General features: G+C 39.4%; 3 protein-coding genes across 4 annotated transcripts in view; 2 read left to right on the forward strand and 1 right to left on the reverse strand.

Moving 5' to 3' along the window:
- Nucleotides 1-1,113: 1,113 nt before the first annotated feature.
- Nucleotides 1,114-3,478, forward strand: LOC148842288 (glycylpeptide N-tetradecanoyltransferase 1-like). The gene is made up of 2 exons (XM_088959703.1): nt 1,114-1,375; nt 1,678-3,478. Exon 2 carries the CDS (start codon nt 1,705-1,707, stop codon nt 3,007-3,009), a length of 1,305 nt encoding a protein of 434 aa, XP_088815829.1. The 5' UTR covers nt 1,114-1,375; nt 1,678-1,704; the 3' UTR covers nt 3,010-3,478.
- A 2,210-nt stretch (nt 3,479-5,688) lies between these two features.
- Nucleotides 5,689-9,651, reverse strand: LOC148842289 (eukaryotic initiation factor 4A-9-like). Of its 2 annotated transcripts, XM_088956611.1 has the most exons (5): nt 9,471-9,651; nt 8,615-8,684; nt 8,416-8,522; nt 7,884-8,314; nt 5,689-6,618 (listed from the first exon to the last, which is right to left on the reverse strand). In XM_088956611.1, exons 1-5 carry the CDS (start codon nt 9,526-9,528, stop codon nt 5,983-5,985), a joined length of 1,302 nt encoding a protein of 433 aa, XP_088812737.1. In that variant the 5' UTR covers nt 9,529-9,651; the 3' UTR covers nt 5,689-5,982. The 2 variants fall into 2 exon arrangements, with proteins under 2 accessions (XP_088812737.1, XP_088812738.1); XM_088956612.1 differs by lacking the exon at nt 9,471-9,651 and having other exon boundaries at nt 8,615-9,453.
- A 2,507-nt stretch (nt 9,652-12,158) lies between these two features.
- The window catches only part of LOC148842290 (uncharacterized), a 59,619-nt gene continuing 49,795 nt past the window's right edge, over nt 12,159-21,982 (forward strand). Inside the window, exons 1-5 of the mRNA XM_088957823.1 lie at nt 12,159-12,494; nt 13,024-13,055; nt 13,148-13,258; nt 14,171-14,247; nt 16,875-16,920. Coding sequence (XP_088813949.1) covers nt 12,300-12,494; nt 13,024-13,055; nt 13,148-13,258; nt 14,171-14,247; nt 16,875-16,920 — 461 coding nt within the window. The 5' untranslated portion in view covers nt 12,159-12,299. The remainder of the gene's footprint in view (nt 12,495-13,023; nt 13,056-13,147; nt 13,259-14,170; nt 14,248-16,874; nt 16,921-21,982) is intronic.

Below are 21,982 nucleotides of genomic sequence, written 5' to 3' on the forward strand. Positions count from 1 at the left end.
TGTTTGAGGTAAGGGGCTTTTCAAACTGCACTCTTTGAATACCTCTTTGCACTCTCTTTGGCCTGGATCAACACTATTTCAACATTCTCAACCCGACCATATCCTTATCGATCCTACTAACTTAAGCATCGGAGTACCTACCCAGGGAACAACTCCTTGGGCCTTTGACCATTCTCCTGGTTGCAATTCTCAATGTGTGGCTTCGTCCTTCCACCTCAACCTCGTCCGGTTGGCAGGACTATCTAACTGTGTCATCAATTCGAAACACCTTAGATCGAATAACATCATATTGGCGCAATCTATGGGATACGTACAAAAAGTCATTTCTCAAATCCCTTTTCGCACACTAAAAACAACAATGCCTAAGAACACATTCGATCTCTCTAGAGCCCATTCCCCATCTTAGAGATCCCGCTCACTTTGCAACTCTTTGTCTTAGGAGCCCTAACATCAGACAACAGTCGACCCCGCATAGTTCCTAGCCATGCAGTAAAAAAGTTGACTATATCCTCACCATGATAGAGATGTTATGACAACCAACACACTTACGAATCCCACTCACTGCAACTCTCTGTCTTAGGAGCCCCAACACCAGGTCGACCCCGCATAGTTCCTAGCCGCATCTTCACCATGATGGAGATGTTATAACAACCAACACCCCCCCCCCCCCCCCCCCCCCCCCCCGGGCACCCCCAAGCCACTCGCCATGCTATGCAGACACCTACCTACCACGGCCAATCCACCGAAGACTCCAAAAGGCGTCATGCAGGTAGGCACGGAGCCCAGTCCGACCGCGAGTAACCGCAGCCAGCACCCCTTGGTCGTGACTTGTGAGTTGTGACTCATTTTGTTAGGTTGTAGAATAGAACACCCCCTGAATTGGCGGCTTGGTGCCTAGGTGATACTGTTATTTATGGGAAACGGCAATTGAAGTGAACATGACACCGTTATTTCTCGATTTACGTCTGTCACAAGTGTGCGAACCCGGCTATATGACCAATCACGAGGGAACACACGTTCGCACACTTGTGAATCAGCAGGTCAGGACTGCCAGCAATTCAACATCAACCATTCCAATAGACGCTATTAGTGAAGCTCACTAAATACCCGGACGTAGAAAGGTTAATACAGAAATACCCGGGCCCCGACGGCTTTCATTTCTCCCAAAGCCTATTTCGGTCTCTTCGAGCTCCCTCATTGCTTTCAGCCCATAAAACCCTAGATTCCCTTCCCCAAACCAAGCCTTATAATTCGCGGAGCTCTAACGTAGCCTAGATACGCGGATTTGCATTCATAAAGGGAATGTTAAAACAAAGGTAGGAAAAAGAAAATTTTGGTGCAGAGGAGCTAATAATCCAAGCTTATCTCAGAACTCGTAAGTCCCCCCTTCTTCTTGCAGTTGTCTGCCAATTTCATTGATCATTACAGTTTTAAGCTAAACAGCAGGATTTGGATTCTAGTTCGAAGCATTCATTTCTTTGCTTTTGCCTTTGAAATAGTTGCATGCCAAGGAATATACAGGGTTTCACCTGATCATTACAACCTTCAATAGGAAAAAAAATTGAATATTTGTTTATCATTCATTTCTGTTCTTTGAATTTTCATTTTCTTCAAACAGTGGTCATCTTAGATCCGATTTGACAAAGTAAGATTTAATGTTAATCTGTCTATTTACAGAGTGCAGTATTTCAATAGATTATTGCAATGGCTGATAGCAATTCGTCACATGATTACCCCAGCGAAAACCCAAAGCCCGATCCCGATGCCAATTCATCTCTTGGGAACGATAGTTCAATTGAGACCATAGCCCGAAGAGTTCAGGATTCGCTTTCTTTAGGGAAGAAGCATAAGTTTTGGGAAACCCAACCTGTCGGGCAATTTAAAGATGTCGGGGATACGAGCTTACCTGAAGGTCCAATTGAACCTCCGACACCCTTATCCGAAGTCAAACAAGAACCTTACAATCTTCCCAGTCTCTATGAATGGACCACTTGCGACATTGACGATGAAGATACTTGCACCGAGATATACAATCTCCTCACTAATAATTACGTTGAAGATGATGAGAACATGTTCAGATTCAATTACTCCAAGGAGTTTCTTCGCTGGGCACTTCGTCCTCCTGGCTACTTCAAGAGCTGGCACATTGGTGTCCGTGTAAAAGTCTCAAAGAAACTTGTTGCCTTTATTACGGGTGTTCCTGCAAAGATCAGAGTCCGTGATGAGGTTGTTAACATGGCAGAGATTAATTTCCTATGCGTTCATAAGAAGCTCAGATCAAAGAGGCTTGCACCTGTCATGATTAAGGAGATTACCAGGAGGGTTCATTTGGAGAATATTTGGCAGGCGGCTTATACTGCTGGAGTTGTTCTTCCAACACCTATATCAACTTGCCAATATTGGCACAGATCACTAAACCCAAAGAAGCTTATCGATGTTGGTTTCTCCAGACTTGGTGCAAGGATGACAATAAGCCGAACAATAAAGCTCTATAAATTACCAGAATCAACAGTCACTCCAGGTTTTAGGAAAATGGAGCTGCGTGATGTTCCAGCAGTTACCCGTCTAATCAGAAATTACTTGAGCCTGTTTGTTGTTGCACCGGATTTTGATGAGAATGACGTGGAACATTGGCTCCTTCCAACTGAGAATGTTGTGGATAGCTATTTGGTTGAGAGCCCTGAGACTCATGAAGTTACGGACTTTTGCAGCTTTTACACACTTCCATCATCCATTCTTGGAAACCAGAACTACTCAACCTTGAAAGCTGCTTATTCATACTATAATGTATCTACCCAGACACCATTGCTTCAGTTGATGAATGATGCACTTATTGTGGCCAAACGGAAGGACTATGATGTCTTCAATGCATTAGATATCATGCAAAATGCGTCTTTCCTAAAGGAGTTGAAATTTGGACCTGGTGATGGCCAACTTCACTATTATCTGTATAATTATCGGATAAGGCATACGTTGAAACCATCAGAGCTTGGGCTTGTCCTCTTGTAGGTGAGTTCCGCTGAACTTTGATTTTATGGCATCAATACGGTGGAAATATTTCTGGCAGTGTTAAGTTGTTGTGGACTGTATTCAATAGCCCTGCTCTTGTTTCTCCACAACCTAGCATGTGATATTACTGTGAATGCGAGAGGACAGGTTTTAATGACATATTGTAGCTTGAGATGCTTCCGCAAGTAGCAAATGTTGAGCCTGTGCATGTCTGTTTGGAGCTGAAATAAGGTTGGAGTATGGAAAATCTTTTCCAATTTTGACTTTTCCCTGTTTAACATTTATATTTTCTTCTTGCCTTTAACTGTTTTTGCAATTCATGTTTGCATACATCTATAGCAGATGTGGAATTGTTTGCATTGGGGCTTTCCTTTTCTTCTCTTTTCTTTTTTTTTTTTTTTGGTTATTTATGCTAACAATCTGTTCTTGTTTAAGGTTCAGAGGAGCGTTTAGTAGCTTACTTTCCCAATGTCTCATGGTGGTTTATTTCCATTTAGTATGTTGCGTTTGATTCTAGTTATATCCTACCTTATAATCCCTGGTTATGCAACCAACTAATGGGATTTACTTATTTTTATCAATAACTACAATCAAGAGGATTTTGTTAATGTGTTAAGGATGAAGATACAAGAGAAGATCTCAATTTTTGAATGGATTTCAAAAGTGGGTACTGAGATAGCAGGAGCTGACCTATGAAAGCTTAATGACAGGCCTGCTTCGAATAGAGTAGCAATATCTTGGAAGCTTATTAGCAGACTAGCAGTCTAGGTTGCTCATCTTAGTTTGAGAGGATTTATTCATCCTTGATAATAGTTGTAATTTTGTTCCTTCAATTGAACTAAAAAAAACGATAATACTTTGGAGATTTGTAGCTTTTCATAGGTTCCTAGTTGTTTTTGATATAATTTGAAGTAACTTGTCGAAATCTACATTTGGGTTCTGAACTCCACACTGAGGTTGCCCATGTCTCCATGGCTAAGAAATAGAGGCTAATATCTTATGTTTTGAGAAAACACTGCAAATATGCTGTTTTTGTCACTTGGTGGTCTATATTTGGTACTGAAGGCAAATTAGTGTATCGAATAATTTGGTGGTCAATTGGTCATGCAGATGCGGAAATGCTTAATGGTGAAAGATATGACCTGGGTTTTCTACTTGTCTTTCTTTTTCATTTTCTTCTATCTTTTTCACTTCACTATTTAATTAGAGGATGTATCTGGTAGTGACAAGGAGCATTCGTGTCATTTGGCATAGAGATATGCGAGAATAAAGGTACTTCAAATTGTATATCGTCTTGGTCATTGTTTGTGGGCGTGGTGAGTACGTAAGGAGGAACTTACCTAAAACCATTTTGAGTGGCGATGGAATAATTAGGGTATGGTATGAAATAAAGTATACTATGTCTAATATGCATGTTTGTTGGTTCTCTGCTTTTCTATTTCATGGGGAATGCTTTGGGTGTACAAAGATACTTTCTCTTGCACTCTTGCTTTATTTTATTTTTATTGTCTCGTTCTTTTCTTGAAGAAGAACATTGCGTAAGCGTGTAGTCGTGTGGGTTCCTTTACATCTTATCATCCTTTGCAGTGTTTGATCTGGTCCCTTTTTTTTCATTGTTGTATTGCATAAAGAATACAATATTTAGATAGAGATTCTGGTCAAATGGATAACAGACATGAGAACATGGGTTCGAGTTCACCCATTTAGGGCTGTCAATGGGTTGGGTCTGGGTTGAGGTTCAGGTGGAGCCGGAACCAATCCGACAAGAAATATTAAGCACCCAGAACCGATCCAGACCCTATAGGATCGATCGGTTCTCGGGATAATTGGGTCTGAGTCGGTTCAGGAGTAAGTAGAACTGGTTCTGAACTGATAGTGATCAACATATCAGAAACCAGAACCAACCTATTGGTACCAGGTCTTAGAACCAGAACTGACCGAATTGGTCTGGGTCGGACCCGGTCCATTGGGTAATGGCCTATTTTCAGCCAAATCCATTTAAAGTGATGTCACATCCTAATTGCTACTCTATTATTAAATTATAAATCATAACCGTTAATCAGCTTGTTTTATCAAGCAGGCTTCTAATGTCACGGCCTTTACGATGTTGCATTGCTGAACAATGCACACAGCAACAGCAAAAATGGCGGCAGGCAGCCACGCCAAACGCCACATTTGAAAATTTTCCAGTTAGCTTCCTCAGCATCCAAAAACAGCATTATAAACTAATCATGTGAAAAGCTTATTTTTCTAGTTTAATCTGAAATCCACGAAACAGCACAAACCATGTCTACCACTTACAGAGCTTGATCAGAACTTGAAAAATGAGAAAATTTCAACATATTGCTTCACTTTTCCCCCTTACAATTAATCCCAACTTATGATTGAATATTGCTGCATATTCTTCCTACATTTTAGTTGTTTGATTTGATCTTTGAATATAACCATTTTGCTGCCTGAAATTGTGATTGGCCTCTCAATAAAAATCATATTTTCACCGAGGCATTTGGCTCACAGTTGGAATCGGAATCTGAAAGGTCTATTCTCATATTCTGTTTGATTCAGACAGGAATTGGAATAAGCTGGATTGAGAATTGGGATTTCATTCGCAAAGGAGGGAAAGGGAATGGCTATTCCTACAAAGTACAAACCAAACCGGTCCTAAGTAATTGCAATAAATTCAGTATGAAGTAAAATGCTATTCAATTAAAATAAACATATATAGCAAGTTGCATTCTTTTGACTGAACTGACTTTACTGTATAAATTATAAAATGCTTGTATCCCTACTGATGCTACAAAAATTTCATAACGAGGGGATCATGCAGAAATGCGATATTTCCCACGTTATGATCAGTTCTGCAATCTCGAATGAGCCTGAAAAAACTGAATAAATGACTGACTGGAAAATTTTGGTTACAACTACACTTTTTACCTCTCTGGTAAAAAATCAAATCAAAAGAACATTATCTCATCAAAGAAGATCAGCGACATTTGAGGGTAGTTCCTCGATAACCACATTGTAGAACCTCTGGATGTCATAGAGCATCCTCTCGTCATCACGCGTCACAAAATTGATGGACACTCCTTTCCTTCCAAACCGCCCACTGCGGCCAATACGGTGGAGATAGTTCTCCGGTTGAGTCGGCAGATCATAGTTAATGACCAAGGATACCTGCTGGACATCAATACCTCGGGCAAGAAGGTCAGTCGTAATGAGCACTCGTGAGGACCCAGATCGAAATTCACGCATGATAATGTCTCTGGTGTTCTGGTCCATGTCTCCATGAGTGGCCGAGACGGTGTGGTCCTTGCTCCGCATCTTGTCAGTCAGCCAGTCAACCTTGCGTCGAGTATTCACGAATATGACACTCTGAGTGATGGCCAAGGTTTCATAGAGATCACACAGTGTCTCTAGCTTCCATTCTTCCTTCTCAACATTGACATAGAATTGCTTGATACCCTCAAGAGTGAGCTCGTCACGCTTCACCAGAATCCTCACGGGCTTGTTCATGAATTTCCTTGTGATCTCTAGTGCTTCGGGTGGCATCGTGGCAGAGAAAACACCAGTTTGAACTTTGGCTGGTAGGAGCAGGAATATGTCATAGATCTGCTTCAAGGAGTTGCATCTTTCATGTTAGGAATTTAGGATATGCAACAAACATCTACATATTAAACCTACTACTGCACAAAATCAAGACAACAAAAAAGAAAGTCTTCTAATAAAAGCTTGTCCCTGATAGTCATCTGTCATGAATTTAGGCAGAAATTAAAAACAGAATGATTTGACCACCCTGTATATAGACCTGTTCATGGGCCGGGTGGGCCGATGGGTTGGCCCGGCCTCCAGATGGGCTTGACCTCGGGTCAAAAAGCCCAACATGCAATAAATTCCAGCCGGGCTCGGGATTTGCCAAAATAGCCCGGTCTGACCTATAGATTAAACTCAAAAATCCTAATATCCTAATTCCTAAGTAACCCCTCTTCTCATTCATCTCTCTTTCTAGTTAGCTGAATTGCCAAACCTCTCTTCTCTTCACAGTAACTCACATCCTCTTCACACTCTCAGGCAGCCGCAGAACCGGTGAACACTCACCGGTGTAATAAGTAAACTTCGGCAGACCGGCAATGAGCCCTCTCTCTCTCTCTCTCTCTCTCTCTTTCCTCTTCTCACTTCTTCTCTTTCAAATCTCAGACACCAGTGAGGCGGCGAACACAGTCACCGGCGGCGGCGGTGAATCCTCTCTCTCTCTCTCTCTCTCGTTCCTCTTCTCACTTCTTCTCTTTCAAATCTCAGATACCGGTGAGGCAGCGAACACAAGCACCGGTGGCAGCGGTGAGTCTTTTCTCTCTCTCTCTCTCTCCCATCTTTCTATTAGGTCAGGCTTCGGGCTTTTTATCAGGGCTGGGCTCGGGCCTAACAAAGTCCTGTTTATGAAGAGTAAAATCCTGGCCTGGCCCAGCCCATGAACAGGTCTACATGTATGTATATTCCGAGTAGTGACTTGTCTAAAGTTTCAACATTTCACCATAAGACTGTATTTGATTTGATAGAAAGTAAGAACAGAGAGACAGGGGAAAGTTCTTATGGAATATCAAGAACTTCCCCTCAACTTTCTGTTTCCCTCTTATCATACTGAACACAAACAAAATGCACAATAGATAATACACTATATTTGCCTCTAATTGGGGAAGTAAATAGAACACAATTCAAGAGCTTAGTACCATTAAGAAATAAAAGTGTTATCTCAAGTCTCAACCTGGTTATAGATAGGGAAGAACAAGTGAAATCACCATCAAAGTATTAAGTTGGAAAAGCAGACAAATTAGCTCAAGACATGAAAATGATACACAAGCAATTGGAAAGGAGTAGACCTGATCCTTGAAACCTCGTGAGAGCATCTCATCAGCCTCATCTAGTACAAACATCTTGATGTAATCAGGGCGAAGTGACTGTCTACGAAGCATATCAAACACACGACCTGGAGTCCCAACAACAACATGAACCCCACTAGAAAGGATTCTTTGATCCTCTCGGATGCTAGTTCCACCAACACAAGCATGAACTTTCACACCCAAATAATCACCAAGAGCTCGCATAACCTTTTCTATCTGTTGGGCAAGCTCTCTGGTAGGAGCAAGGACCAAAGCTTGGCATTTCAGTAAGTCATAATCTAGTTGCTGCAGGATTCCTGAGCAAAATGTTGCTGTTTTGCCTGTACCAGACTGTGCCTGCTGAATTACATCAAGTCCTTTGCAGAATGGAACTATTCCTCTCTGCTGAATTGCAGAGGGCTTCTCGAATCCTTCAAAAAATAAAGATTACAACAAGTGTAAGTCCTGAAGTTAGAGCAATTTCCAAAAGCTAACTAGCTAGATGGGGAAGAGGATGAGGTTGCCAACGTACCATATGCGTATATGCCTCTGAGGAGGTTCTCTTTTAAACCCATTTTATCAAAAGTATCGAAAACCTCATCATATGATGTAAAGAAGTTTTTTCCGTCATTCTCGAGCCTACATTCGTAAACCAAACACAGATTATAAACCTTACCGAGAACAGAGAACCATATGGCATTAAACCAATCTACTCTAAATCTGTTACTTACAACTCATTCATCTTGCTATCATATTGACGACCATCAAACTGTGATCCTTCGGGAGCTAACCCTGCCATGACTGTGAAAAGGAGGGGGGTTGTTAGAATAGGAAACAGTCTTTTGTAAGGCACCCAAAAAGCCCAACTCCAGATATCCATCTTTAAGGGCTCAAACCAGCACAGATACATTACACAAACACCACCCGAAGACAATGTCTAGGAGAAAAAAGAAGATCCTCTAAAGTCTGTATTATGCATAATTCCAGAGGTTTCGTCAATGAACACACAGTAATCGATTCTATATTTATAGAGACAACAAAGAACAATGTTGGCACTTCGCAGAAACAAGTACTTTGTTCACCATTGTCCGGAGAGAATGAATCAACGCAGGCAATTTATTCTTCAGGGATGTCATGTCTGTTTCCCTTCTAATAAACTGAAAGAACTTGTTTTATCAGGTAATCAATTATATATCGAGAGAAAGGGGAGAGGGGAATGCTAATTTTGGGTAGCAGCAACTTCAAAATTGAACAAATTCTATTTAGCAATATTTTCTGTAATCTGACGAACCATTCTAAGTCAAGAAAACTCCTTAACAGACAGAGACAACAAAACATATCAAAGCAGATATGTTCTCTTCGTTAGAAAAAAAAAAAAAAAAATCAAAACACGAACATGAAAATAATCAAATATCTGTCTCGTCTGTAAACGAGAACCAAATCCCAACAATTAGGCGCTCATTACAATCCTCTCCCTTCTAAATAAAATAAGAAAATAAACTGATAATGCACCAGAATTATACGTCAATCAAAAGATGCTCTTCGTAAAAGAAAATGGATTAAAATAAAAAGAAAAGTAAGAAATACCTCTTTTTCTTCGATTGATTAAACCGGGGAGTTTCAGGAGCAACAATAATACGAACATACAAACTACCGAACGCCAGCACGTCCATATATGATACAACTGTTAAACGAATACAAATTTTGGAAACCCGAGTTATACACGTATTTAATTTCCTCTCCTAATCGGGATTCGTGCGGTGTACGAAAAAATTCTCCTAGTTGAAGTAGAAAAAGCCTTATAACAATTCTAATTGAACTAGTTCTTACTAAAAAAAATCCAATTAGTTCAATCCAAGCCCATTCAATTATCCAATCTTTTCTTTTCTGGTAAATATTCAAGTATCCAGTCTAAGTTGGCTTCCAAAGAAGAAAAAAAAAAGTATCCCATCTAAGTTATATATTGAGATTTTAATTAATTTATGATTTCTTTTAGATTTTGAGAGTGAAAATTTGATCAATGGGATTAATAATATCTCAATAATTATGTGCTTTATTTCATGGGGAAATATTCTCAATGTTGTAAGTTGCAATAGGCTATTTGAATGGTGTGAGCAAAGGTACACATTGATTGAAGCCGAACTCCTAGGTGGGTAAATAATTTCCCCCATCTTAGAGAAAAGTTGATGACATTTGGATGGGATAAATTTGCCCCTTTTAATAATGTCTTTTGATGGTTAAAACGGTCATTGTATTATTTACCTAGAAAATAAAATAATATAGGCAAATGCACATACTCCAATAAATGTTTTATGATAAATACTTACTCGAGTTAATTACCTAAAGAACCTCAATCTAATCCATCCAAATATACAACAAGTCAACCCAAAGATTCAATCCAATATGCCGTCATGGGATCTCCTTGGTCTCCTAACATGAGTGATTTAATCTTAACCATCCTAGTGATACGATGATTTTTAACAAGTTAGACCATCCAAATGATATGTCAAATTAACCAACACAACTTAAGTCATAGAAAAAAAAAAGATTTCTTAATGTAATGAATTAATCTAGTCAATCCAATGATGCTAAGGTGATGTTTGGCATCGATGATGACTTATCCTTGCTGATTACCGATTTATGGAATCAGTGAGTATTGAGAAATCATCAAAAAAATATTGTTTGGTATCATTTACGCCATATAAGCTGATTTTTGAGAAATCAACCTTGAGTATGTTTGGTATTGATTTTCATGGCCAATTATTTTTGTATTAGAGTTATTATTCAATGTCATGTTAGATGCCATGCCATCATAAAAAATGTCAGAATCAACTAAAAATTATGAAATCACATGAAAAAGGTGGTCCCTAAAAAGGGTTGATTTCAATAATCAATTTTTGGCTGATTTCCTAGAAATTGGCATAATCAGCCAATCAAACAAGGAAAAAAAAATCACTGACTCTTCAAATTCTAATGTAGCCTACATGACACCGATTTTGGGGAAATCATCATTGGTACCAAGCATCACCTAAATTGAAGCAATGATTTGAGTTGTCAAAATGATAACTTTGTATAATTTTCTTACTTACTTTTCTTAAGCATGGAAATAATATAAGCAGACATTTTGATAATTTCCCAATCATTGTTAATATGACAATGTTCTTAAAAAATAAAGTGCTGTTTGGCAAATCTTTTTAAAAATATTTTCCAATCCAAATGGCCAAAAGACACTGTGAGCTTTTCGGGTATCGTCTTTAAAGACAAAAACTGTTTGATAAGTGGCTTACTAGAAAGTTTCACTTAAAGCTTTATGTAATTTGGTTTTTTTTTGTGAGTCTTTCTATGCATGCATATTCTCATCATTTTGGCATTTAGTTATCAAACTAAAAGAAAATCAAATTTCCGTCTTTCAAACTTGTCCAAGCAAAGAAGACCGTATGAAAATACTTGCCAAACAATGCCTAAATAAATGAATGTGTTGCAAAAAATTATACAAAAGGGTTAAGTGTCACGTTTCAAAAACATAGGGAGTTATCTGTAATTTATCCTTTATTCTACACTCCCTAGTCCCTAATCTACCGATTCAGCCTGGATCCACATCAAGCTTGCACATAATGCGGGCCAGGGCTCGGCCAAGCAAGCCTTACACATGACTAGGCCCCGAAATTATTGTATAAATATATTATTATAACTTATATATGTATAATATCTTACATTTTTTTGATAATATTATAGTATTTTACAACATAATATTAATATAATATTACAGCAATAACATATATATATATATTTTATAATTATAAATATAAAGTTAAATTAAAAATTTAATTTAATTATATGGGCCAGCCCATATGTCCAGCCTGACCTAGCTCAAACATGCAATATCAGGCCTGGGTGCAAGTCGAGCTGGGCACGAGCAGGCTTACTCCTGATTTGGGCTTGGCCTGGCCCAGCCAATGATCATCTCTACCCTACCATAGGCTCTTTTAGGGATGATCATGGGTCGGGCTTTACACTTATGATAAGGGCTATAGCTTAGGCTTGGGCATGGCTTGGGATTTCGAGTTTGAAATATAAGCCTCAGCTCAGATCTACACGGGTTCGAATCAGATTATGGGCCAATGTCTTTCATATATATAAAACATTACATATGACATAACATGGATATAAATTTATGTAAAATAATTTGTATGCATATGTATACATTATAAATTTAAATATATACGGGTCGGGCCGGGCTTGAAGTATTAAGCCCAAGTCCGAAATTTCCGGGTCGGACCGGCGCGGGCTGAAATGATCACCCGCCTCCCCGGTGCTTCCCGCATCCCGCATTCACGCTCACTGTGCACGAGCAGAACATCCGTCTGAAGCAGCTTCAAATACCAATTTTCGCTTTAGCATATTTTGAAGTCTGAAATGGGCGGGGATGCGAGGAGTTGGGACGAAGAGAGTTACAGAAGCAGCATTGTGCAAGAGAGAGAGCTCCAGTATCGAACAGTTTTCAGGACCATATTCGCTCCATCTCAGAACCCTAATCCAGAAGTCATTGTAGTCGCATCAAGCGATGGATCTGTTGCTCCATACTCCATATCTTCGTGTATCTCTTCATACGTGAGTCAATCGATTTCATTGTTCGTATGCGATCATTCTACTTTTATTCACAGTTTCATACTCGCTAACTGTACGGGCATCATTGGAATTGCATTCTCTTCAATGCCAGTATTTAACTCCTGAGGTTCAAGAGTTACGAATTTAAACCGTTATTTGAATCTATCATGCTCACTCTTGTAATTAACAATGGATATCGTGAAACTTCCTAAATTGTTGGTTTTCATTGATTGATTTCTGCATCTTACTTCACTTTCTGCTAAATTGTTCTTTTCGTCGAACAAAATTGTGCTCGAATTTGAATGATACTTGTAAGTGACAACACAACTTCTTTGACCAGAACTCTTTAAACTCCCAAGGATTATCAACTACAGGAGTGGCAGGATTTCTGCTCATGAATTTACATAGGCCTATATTAACGAACAAGGGCCTTGTCGTCAATTTCTAAATAGATAAATGCTATTCTCTTGCACTGATTATACTGATGTTTCTTTGTCATCCCTTAATTCTCTAAGTTTTGGTGTTTTTGCAGTCATCACGTTTTAGCAAGACTTGGGATCAACAGTAAGTGCTGCTATCTTGTTTTTGGTCATATTTCACCAGTTACATCTCTTATCATGCGTTAACTGCAGTGTACCGTGTTTTTTCATGTGGAGGCATTTGCCTGGTTATTTAATGGCTGAACCTCTTTGCTCCCTCCAAGCACATAATGGACCGGCATATGATGTTAAATTTTACGGTGACAAGGATGATTCTTTATTGTTGAGGTATTTATTTATCCCAGTTCCTCACTAATTATTTGTTTCAGTTGGAAGGTGACATCTGGTAAAATCTAGCCATGCACATCACATCACTGAGATTTTGAAGTTCACTAGGATTCTTGACATCTAAGTTTATCCAGTTGAATTGGTAGTAATGATGAGTGGACATTTGTTACTCTTTATTAGACCACTATTTGGAATGTTGATTCATAACTTGTCAAAGTTCAATCTCTCAGGCAAACTCAATCATAAACATTTTTTTTTTATTCACACTCAACTTAGAACCCACATTTGTAAGGATTTGGCAAAGTTTTAATGCTTTCTACTAGCCTGAAACAGCCCTCCTACTTTATCCAAGCTTGAGACTAGCGGTGTAAGACAAGCTCACCACTAATGGATATCTTTTATTCACACTACTGAGGTACATTTCCAAGATGCTATGATTCAAAGCTACTCAAGACAAATGGATTTGGGTTTCAGTTTTGGAACGTGGTGGGATCAATGGATTAGGTTATAGTTGCGAGTGTCATGGCTTTTAAAGTTTTCTAAAACTGTCAAGTAATTCCTATGCTTGCTCTTCAAATGCTAGAAATAATGGTATACTTAGCAATTGGCATTGTTGTTGATGTTGTTACTGCTATCATTGTCATTCCTGTTGTTATTGGTTGTGCACTAACTGTGAGGCATTCAAAGCTTGGATATGCTGCTCTTGTTTGCAATGCACTTGCATTCAGTATATGACATGCGTCCCATTACACATCTGTGGGTACATACTGTAATGGAAAACCTGTCACAGATTGAATGGAAGTGCACAGCAAGTTCAGTGCAAATAATCACAGCAGATCCTGGCTCTATGAAATGAGATAAATATTGGGCTTGAAGACGTGACATATTTAATAATATAGCTATCTCATGTAGTTGTGGAGATGATGGTCGGATTCGAGGGTGGAGGTGGGAGGATATACTAAACTCAGAGAATTCGTCTACTGTGCAAGGTAATTCATGTGTGATAATTGAGTGCCTTTTCTTCTAAGCAATGTCTTGAGTCTCTTGACATGAAGGGCTTTATTCTATAACTGCATTTTTACTTTGGCAGTTCCTATTGAGAATGTTGCATCTAAGAAGGTGCCATAGTTCATGTGCATGGACCTCCCCTCTCTAATGTTCTTTTCCTTTTAAAAAGAAAACGCTAAAAATAGAGAAGGAGAAGCATCAGTACTTCTGTTCTTGTCCTAAAACTAAGTTTAAGGAATTTGTACCATATGTGTTTTCCTTGTAGCAGACTTGCTTGAGAAAACTGGTTATTTGCATGGATCTGAAATTGGTCTTTAGATTCTTGCTACTCTAAAGTTCTGATGAAAACTAGACCCATTCACTTCTTTGGTCACAGTAATGGGGTAATAGAAGGACACATATCCTAAACCACTTGATGTATGGATGTTGTCTATGCTTAAGGGACCATGGGGTTTGTCATGCTTCATTTAAGAGGTCCTTGGTTTCTTTTTATGTATATATCTCACCATCATGGGATTCTATGACTATGAATGTTGGGTGTACTATTCTAAATGTGAGTCACTGGGAACATTGTTAATAGGTTTTCTGTCCTAGTTCGAGAGATCTACTTCTACGATGAAGCATGGATGGTCATAAAGTGGAAACTCCATTTTACAAACATTAAGTAGAGCATAAATTGCCTTTGTCTCTTCACAAAGCTTTTTATGTGGGCTTGCTTCTGCATGGAACTTCCCTTTTTCTAAGGGAAGGGGGACAAAAAAGAAAATCTTTGCAAAGCCACGGCTTACTTTGAAACTGTTCTTTTTTAATGGTCATTAATATGTTTATATATAGGGGTGCAAGTAGGGTACCTGACTTGAAGAATTTACAGGCCTGGGCCCATTGGAATTTTGCTAAATGTTCAACCCAAGCACACCCAAGTCGCAGCCCTATTTATTTATGAAAAAGAGGGTGAACATGGAATGGTATCACAACTTTAGATCAAAATGGAACTATGGAAACTGACCTCGAGAGCTGAAACCATTCCCAAAGAAAGAACACTCCTAGTAAATAGAGGGCCTACAAGGAAAAATAGCTTTGGGAACTCGTAGGGCCATAGGGCCATTGTGCAATGTTGGTCTTGACTATTCAGGTTCTTGGGAGGTATCAGGTATGGACTGGGTACGAACCTAGCCTTCTTCTTTTTTCGTTTTCTTAAAACTCCTGGACCTTTTATGCTTTAATGGCAAAATAGTTAAAACAAAGCATAAGCAATATGAATGATATATTATATGATGTATTGAAGCACATAATAACAAGATGTAACCGTAGTAATAAGTAATAACATTAACAATAAGGCGCCCACCTTGTGGTTTTCATTGCTTGCCCAGACACCTTTTTATATAAATCATGGTGTTCAGGTGAGGGGCCCCACCGGGGGTGCCTTGTCACCTAGGCGATGTTTTGATAACTTTGGCAGCTACTCCCAGACTTAAATTTACCTTCTCAGTTCTCACACTTGTCAGTCAGACCAAGATTTTTCCATTGCATCAGACAACTATCCTTTTGCAAAGGATAGGGCTGTGGCTTGGACAGGCTTGGGTTGAGTATTTGTTGCAATTTGGATGGGCCTGGCCTGAGGGCCTGAGCCTGATGCTGTGTAAAAAGTTATGTAGCTGACTTGCATCTCTAGCAAAGGGCATCCAGGGGCTTGAGAGAGGGGTAAACTGGATACAGACCTAACCTTTGTTTTTGTATCTTTTTTAGGAACAAAGTGATTGCTCCCAGACTTGAACCTATTTTCACTCTTACCAGCCTGAGATTTTACTGTTACACCAAGATCTAGGAATCACAATAGCTAATTAGTCAGTTGAGGAATTGCGTGGTAATGTGATATTGGTATTCATTGGACCAAGATGGTCATCCTAGATGTTAGGTACAACATACAAGCATCTTTGGATCTGGTACAGGGCAGAGCCAGGATTCCTCGTTGGGAGTAGGGGGGGGGCACTTATAAACCTAACAAAAATTAGTTGGGTCAGGCAGTCTCTGCCCCTGGCATGGTTCTAATATCAATTTCTCTTAGGCCCCGTTCGCTTTTTGGTAAGTTACTTACCCATGTTCTTTTATTTCCCATGCAAACAAGACAATGGCCATTTTGGCCATAAAAAATACATTATTACAACGGGCATTTTTGTCCCATTTAAGTGTTGACAACTTTCCCACAAGGTGGGAAAGATATTTACCCACCTAGGAGATGGGTATCACTTACCCCAGGTAAATAAACTTTCCCTGGTCCCCACTTAAATCTGAAAAAAGAACATGGGATTTTTGTTCAGTGGAAACCAAAATCCCATTGACCAACTTTCTCCCCTCTCAAAATCCAGAAAAAGAACGCCCCTTAAGCTTTTGCCTTCTCTTGATAAGTTTGAATCTGAGCTTTGATACAAAGATTTTTGAAACTTTTACCTTCATCTCTTAATAAATAATTTTGTAGTTGTATCTTTTATTTTCTATTTGCTCAGTTTGTTATACTATGGTTGTTTGTAAAGAAATTATATCTAGTGTTTTCTATCAGCAATGTGTAGTTGTTTGATGAGTTCCTTTTCCAATAAACCTTGATTTTCAGGAAACCAATCGGAGCCACTACTTGACTTGGTAAACCCTCAACACAAGTAAGTTGTCCAGAGCTAAAAATTTTCTATCAGAAGCAACTTTTTTATTTAATACTACTGGTCTTGCACCTTTATTTTATTTTATTCTTTTTGCATGAGTTTCTATATGACTTTGGTTCTTTGGAAGTTAAGCAAGGAAAAACATCTGTACTGAGACAGTAAGTTTTTTGCTGAAGTCCAGAATCAAACATCTTCGCTGATGTTATGTTATATTTTGGCCACAAAAAAATGAAGAGAAGTGAAGCATTTCTCCATAATTATACATTTGTAGATCTAAATAGATGTTCAGGTATATACCTCCTATCAGAACATGATGATTTGCCATGGATCTCCGTTTATTGAGAGGAAAGAGGCAAAGCTACTATATCCTCCTTTTTTCACAGTGAAATTAATGAAAATTGCCCAAATTCTCTACTAGAAAGTTCACATATGGATCAACAGTCATACATTTAGAAAGGGAGAAAACATTTTTATTTTATTTTTTTTTGAAAAAAAATAATTTATTCTATTAAGGAGAAAATCCCAAAAAGTATCATGTAGAACCTTTCAAGCAGAAATGCTCAGACTGTATGTTGTATGAGGTGTGTGGTCATGTGGTGACATGACCATGACTCCTGACCCCTCACCTCCCCTCTTTAGTCTTTCTGATATAGAGATATATAAATGGGTCATTTGGGAGAGATTGCCTTGCCATATTTGGCTCTATTCGGTTATAACTAGCCATGAGTTGGATTTGAAGACACTTTCAGATGGTTGCTAGTGTGATGGCGGTCCGGGGTAGAGTATTGAAAGTCGAATCAAAAGTTTTCGTCTTGGAGAGAGACTTTTTTGAAGGGAGAGTTACTTTGAAGATTAGAGAATGGTGAAGGGCCGGGGTGTTCCTAGTGGGTAGGGCAATGATTGAGTAGTTTGCTCAAATCGTCAAGGGGGCTTTATGTGCAGAAAAAACCTTGGGGGTGGAGTTTCTCGAAATCAGTAGAGGGTAGAAAATTTGTTGAAAGGAAAATACGAAACGGAGATTTTTTATTTTGTTCGAGTTTTTTTGGCAAAATGAAAAAAAAAACAAATGATTTGTATTCCAGAGTGAAGAAATAGAGAAGGATGGAAGGAGATTCTTAGGGTTTTGCAGGAATTTTTGAAACATGGAGAAGAAAAGACATATGGTTTTTGGACCTGATGATTCGAAGTTTAAGGTTAGGTACGGAGAAAATGAACCTGATAAGTTTTCTATTGTTTCAGGAGGAGGTGGTCAGTTCAATCTATTTGCTAACAATGAGAAAGGAGAGTGGTGAAAGAAGTTGGTTGCACAGGTTATAGTTCAACCACAAAACCGATTAAAAGTAGAAACAATATTAAAAAGTTTGGAGCTCAAAGGGACAGTAGTGATTACTCCCTTTGAAAAATGTGAGACTTTGGTTTAGTTGTTGGAGGAACAGATAGAAGTTCCAGCAGTGAATTTGAGTCATCACTCTGTCAAACTGGAGTCCTCTGTCAAATTAGAAGCATCTGAGTGTTGAGGATGGTGTGGTGGTTTGTATCCTTGGTCTCCCTTTTCATTTATGGAGGGATGAAATCTTCAAGTTGATCGCTGATATGTGTAAGACAAGACTGGATGGTGTCTTTGTATCTGATCTTCTTTCTGCAGCGATCTGTTTGAGTGGTGTTAGACCTGAGGAGATTCCAAGGAAGATTCAGGTGCTGGTTGATCAATCGTGATACTTGGTGTGGTTCACAACTGCCACTGAGGCAGCACTGTGGAGAGATGCTCGTAGAGAGGAAGACGAAGCAATTGGAGATCCTACATGGAAAGAAGAGAGAGAAAGAGTGTTTTAAAGGTGGAGGAACCTTTCACAGACACGGAAGATCTATTTTTGGTAAGAGGGAAAGACAAGTCAACAGGGGAAGATATTAATGAGTTAAGAAAACAGATGGGGGTGATGTGCGGCGGGTCAACTCCTAGGAGCTGATCATTGAAAATGGGACTCAGGACACACACAGCAGGTCCAAAGCGATTGTGGTAAGTTGGACCATTTGAAGTTCCTTTTATTAGATGGGTTGGGGGTGACCCGAAAATTGGTGGATGGACCTAGCAGGCTCCATGGGTCGAGTGAGTTGTTAAGTGGTTACGTGAGGACTGAGGAATTAAAGGAGGTGGGTGTTGTGAGGATTATTTAATTCTTATTTTACAGCTGCTGTTAGTGTGCTGTCAGCCAGTTAGTTTCTTTCTTTCATATTAGTTTGTTACTAGGGAGTGCCACCAGGGACATACTTGTAATCTCCCATTCCTTTTATATTAAGTTAATATAAATAACTAAACTGGCAGCAGCCAGAACAGTTTTTTTTGGTCTCTCAATCATATCTTCTCTTCTCCTCTCTCTTCTCTTCTCTTCTCTTCTCTTCTCTTTCTCTCTCTCCATGAATGATTACATGGTATCAAAGCAAGGTTCTGGGCTATAAAAATCTGTTTCTCCCATCTGAACCTGCTTAGTCCTCTTTCTTCTTTGATTTCTTGGACGTGGAAGACAGAGAAACCCTAGCAGGCCACTTGCGGCTTCTTCATTGGTTGTAACATCAAGGAAACCCTAGCAGAAGAAGGGCGATGCAGTAAAGACTCCCTTCCTCATCTGTTCGATGCTGTGAAGTTAATTTCTGGGTTGGCACCTTCGTACAGGTGCTGGACAGGGTATGTGTTCTTGTGTTTTTCTATGGCCAATGGTGTGAAGGCCTTACTTTTTTTGTTTTATACCTTCGTTTAGATGCTGGACTGTTAGATTGCATGTTCTGTAGTCAAACTGCTAGTATACTATTCTAACGGCTGGTGCTGGACTGATTACTGGGCTGTTTTAATGGCTGAACCATCACTGAGTTGATTTCAGCAGCTAATGTTTTTTCCACATTCCAGAAGTAAATATCTTGGGGGTTGGTATTCTGATTGTGCCTGTTGTGTAGTTGTGTGGGATTTGGTCTGATTCAGCAGTACTCTATGGCAAACTATGATTCAACTTCATCGGGGGTTACACCAACTCGTACCATAGCTGGTATGGGAAGTGAAAACATGATGTTTCCCATGCCCATTACCCCTTTAAATGGTCTAAACTACCCGGAGTGGGCTAAAAGTGTAAACTTTATATAATAGCAAGGGGAAAAGATGGTTACATAAATGAAAGGGTGAAAGAACCCAAGAGTGAGATAGCTGAACATGATAAGTGGGACCAAGAAAACAGTATGGTGATGTCTTGGCTCCTTGCAGCCATGGAACCTGATGTGAGGAAGAACTTTATGTGGGCAAACACCGCTAGTGAGATTTGGGAACAGGCCAAAACCACCTATTTTGATTAAAGGCATTATGCCAAGGTTTACCAGTTGCAAGCTGAATCCTCAATCTGTAAACAGGGAAATCATAGTTTCTCTACCTATTATTCAGCCCTTACTTCCATATGAAAAGAATTGGATCATTATCAGGCTATAGAGTTTAAACATGATGACGATGCTAAGGCCTACAGGAAACTGGTTTCTTAGCAGCGTGTGTTTGCCTTCTTGTTGGGACTGAACCTGCCTATGAACTCTTGAGAGTTCAGATCTTAGGAAGTAAAGAGTTGCCATCGGTTCACGAGGTATATGCCCTTGTTCAATATGAAGAAAGTAGGCGGAGTGTGATGGTTACAACCGAGGGGGAGCAACAAGTTGCATTGGCTGCAATGAGTAATAACAACACGGGGAAGAAAAGTGGCACCAAGAAGACTGATGATAAAGACAAGTTGTTTTGTACCCACTGTTGGCGCTCACGACATACACGTGACACATGTTGGGACATTCACAAGAAGCCCAAGTGGGCAGTGAAGAACCAAGAACAGGGTAAAGGGCAAGGTCAGAAGAAGACGAACACAACACATAATGCAGCACATGTGGCAACCCAAGATACTCAGGTTGCTGGTACTACCCGAGACCACCTTACTAATTCTGACCCCAAGGAAGATATCATGAATTCCTTCAGAGGCCACTTGGAGTCATATGGTAGGGCTTTGCGACAGATGGATAGTTCAGTCACTGGTACTCCTACTTCATTTGCATCTACGTCAGGTAATGCGGCTTCTGCATTCCATGTCACTACTACCACTGGTTTCCCTTGGATCATTGACTTAGGGGCCTCTAACCACATGACCGGTAAGCCAAACCTGTTTCAAATTTATAGCCTTTTGTCAGGAAGGGATAAAGTGAAGCTTGCAGATGGATCGTTCTCCTCCATTGCAGGCTAAGGATCAATATCTCTTCCCCATGGCCTTAACCTGAATTGTGCATTGCATGTCCCTCAACTTCCTATAAATTTGCTTTCAATCAGTAGTATCACAAACTCTTTAAACTGTAGTGTGACCTTTTTTCCTGGTTCATGTGTTTTTCAGGATCTAACTTCTGGGAGGACAATTGGTAGAGGGAGCTTAGTGGATGGTCTCTATATTCTCGACAAGAAAGTTGGTCTCTCGGTGTCATCCTTAGAGTCATATAGTCAATCAAATAAGAGTCAATTTTTTTTTGTGGCATAGTTGGTTAGGTCATGTTTCTTTTGAAATAGTAAAGTCTTTGTTTCTGGTTTTATTTAAGTCATGTTCAGTGTCAGAGTTCCAGTGTCAAACGTGTTAGTTGAGCAAACAATGTAGAACAACTTTTCACTCAAATAATAAAATATCAAGTGTTCCTTTTCATGTTGTGTATTCTGATGTATGGGGGCCTACTACTATAATCTCTGAGGGCGGATATAAGTACTTTATCACATTGATCGATGACTTCTCTCGCTATACATGAGTATTCCCTATGCGTAGTAGAGATGAAGTTCCAAAGATTGTGAAAGACTTCAGAGGATGGTATTTATGCAATTCCATGTTGAAATACAGATCTTCCAATCAGACAATGCAAAAGAATATTTCCATGTTGAGCTTAATGAGTTCTTTGCTTCTTACGGATCTATTCATAGGAGCTCATGCGCAAGAACACCACAACAAAATGATATTGCAGAAAGAAAAAATAGACACCTCCTTGAGGTAGCTTGCAGGATGATGTTACACAT

The sequence above is a fragment of the Nelumbo lutea genome, chromosome 8, assembly GCF_056320005.1.
Source record: "Nelumbo lutea isolate HS-2025 chromosome 8, American lotus-T2T, whole genome shotgun sequence".
In the NCBI taxonomy this organism is placed as follows: domain Eukaryota; kingdom Viridiplantae; phylum Streptophyta; class Magnoliopsida; order Proteales; family Nelumbonaceae; genus Nelumbo; species Nelumbo lutea.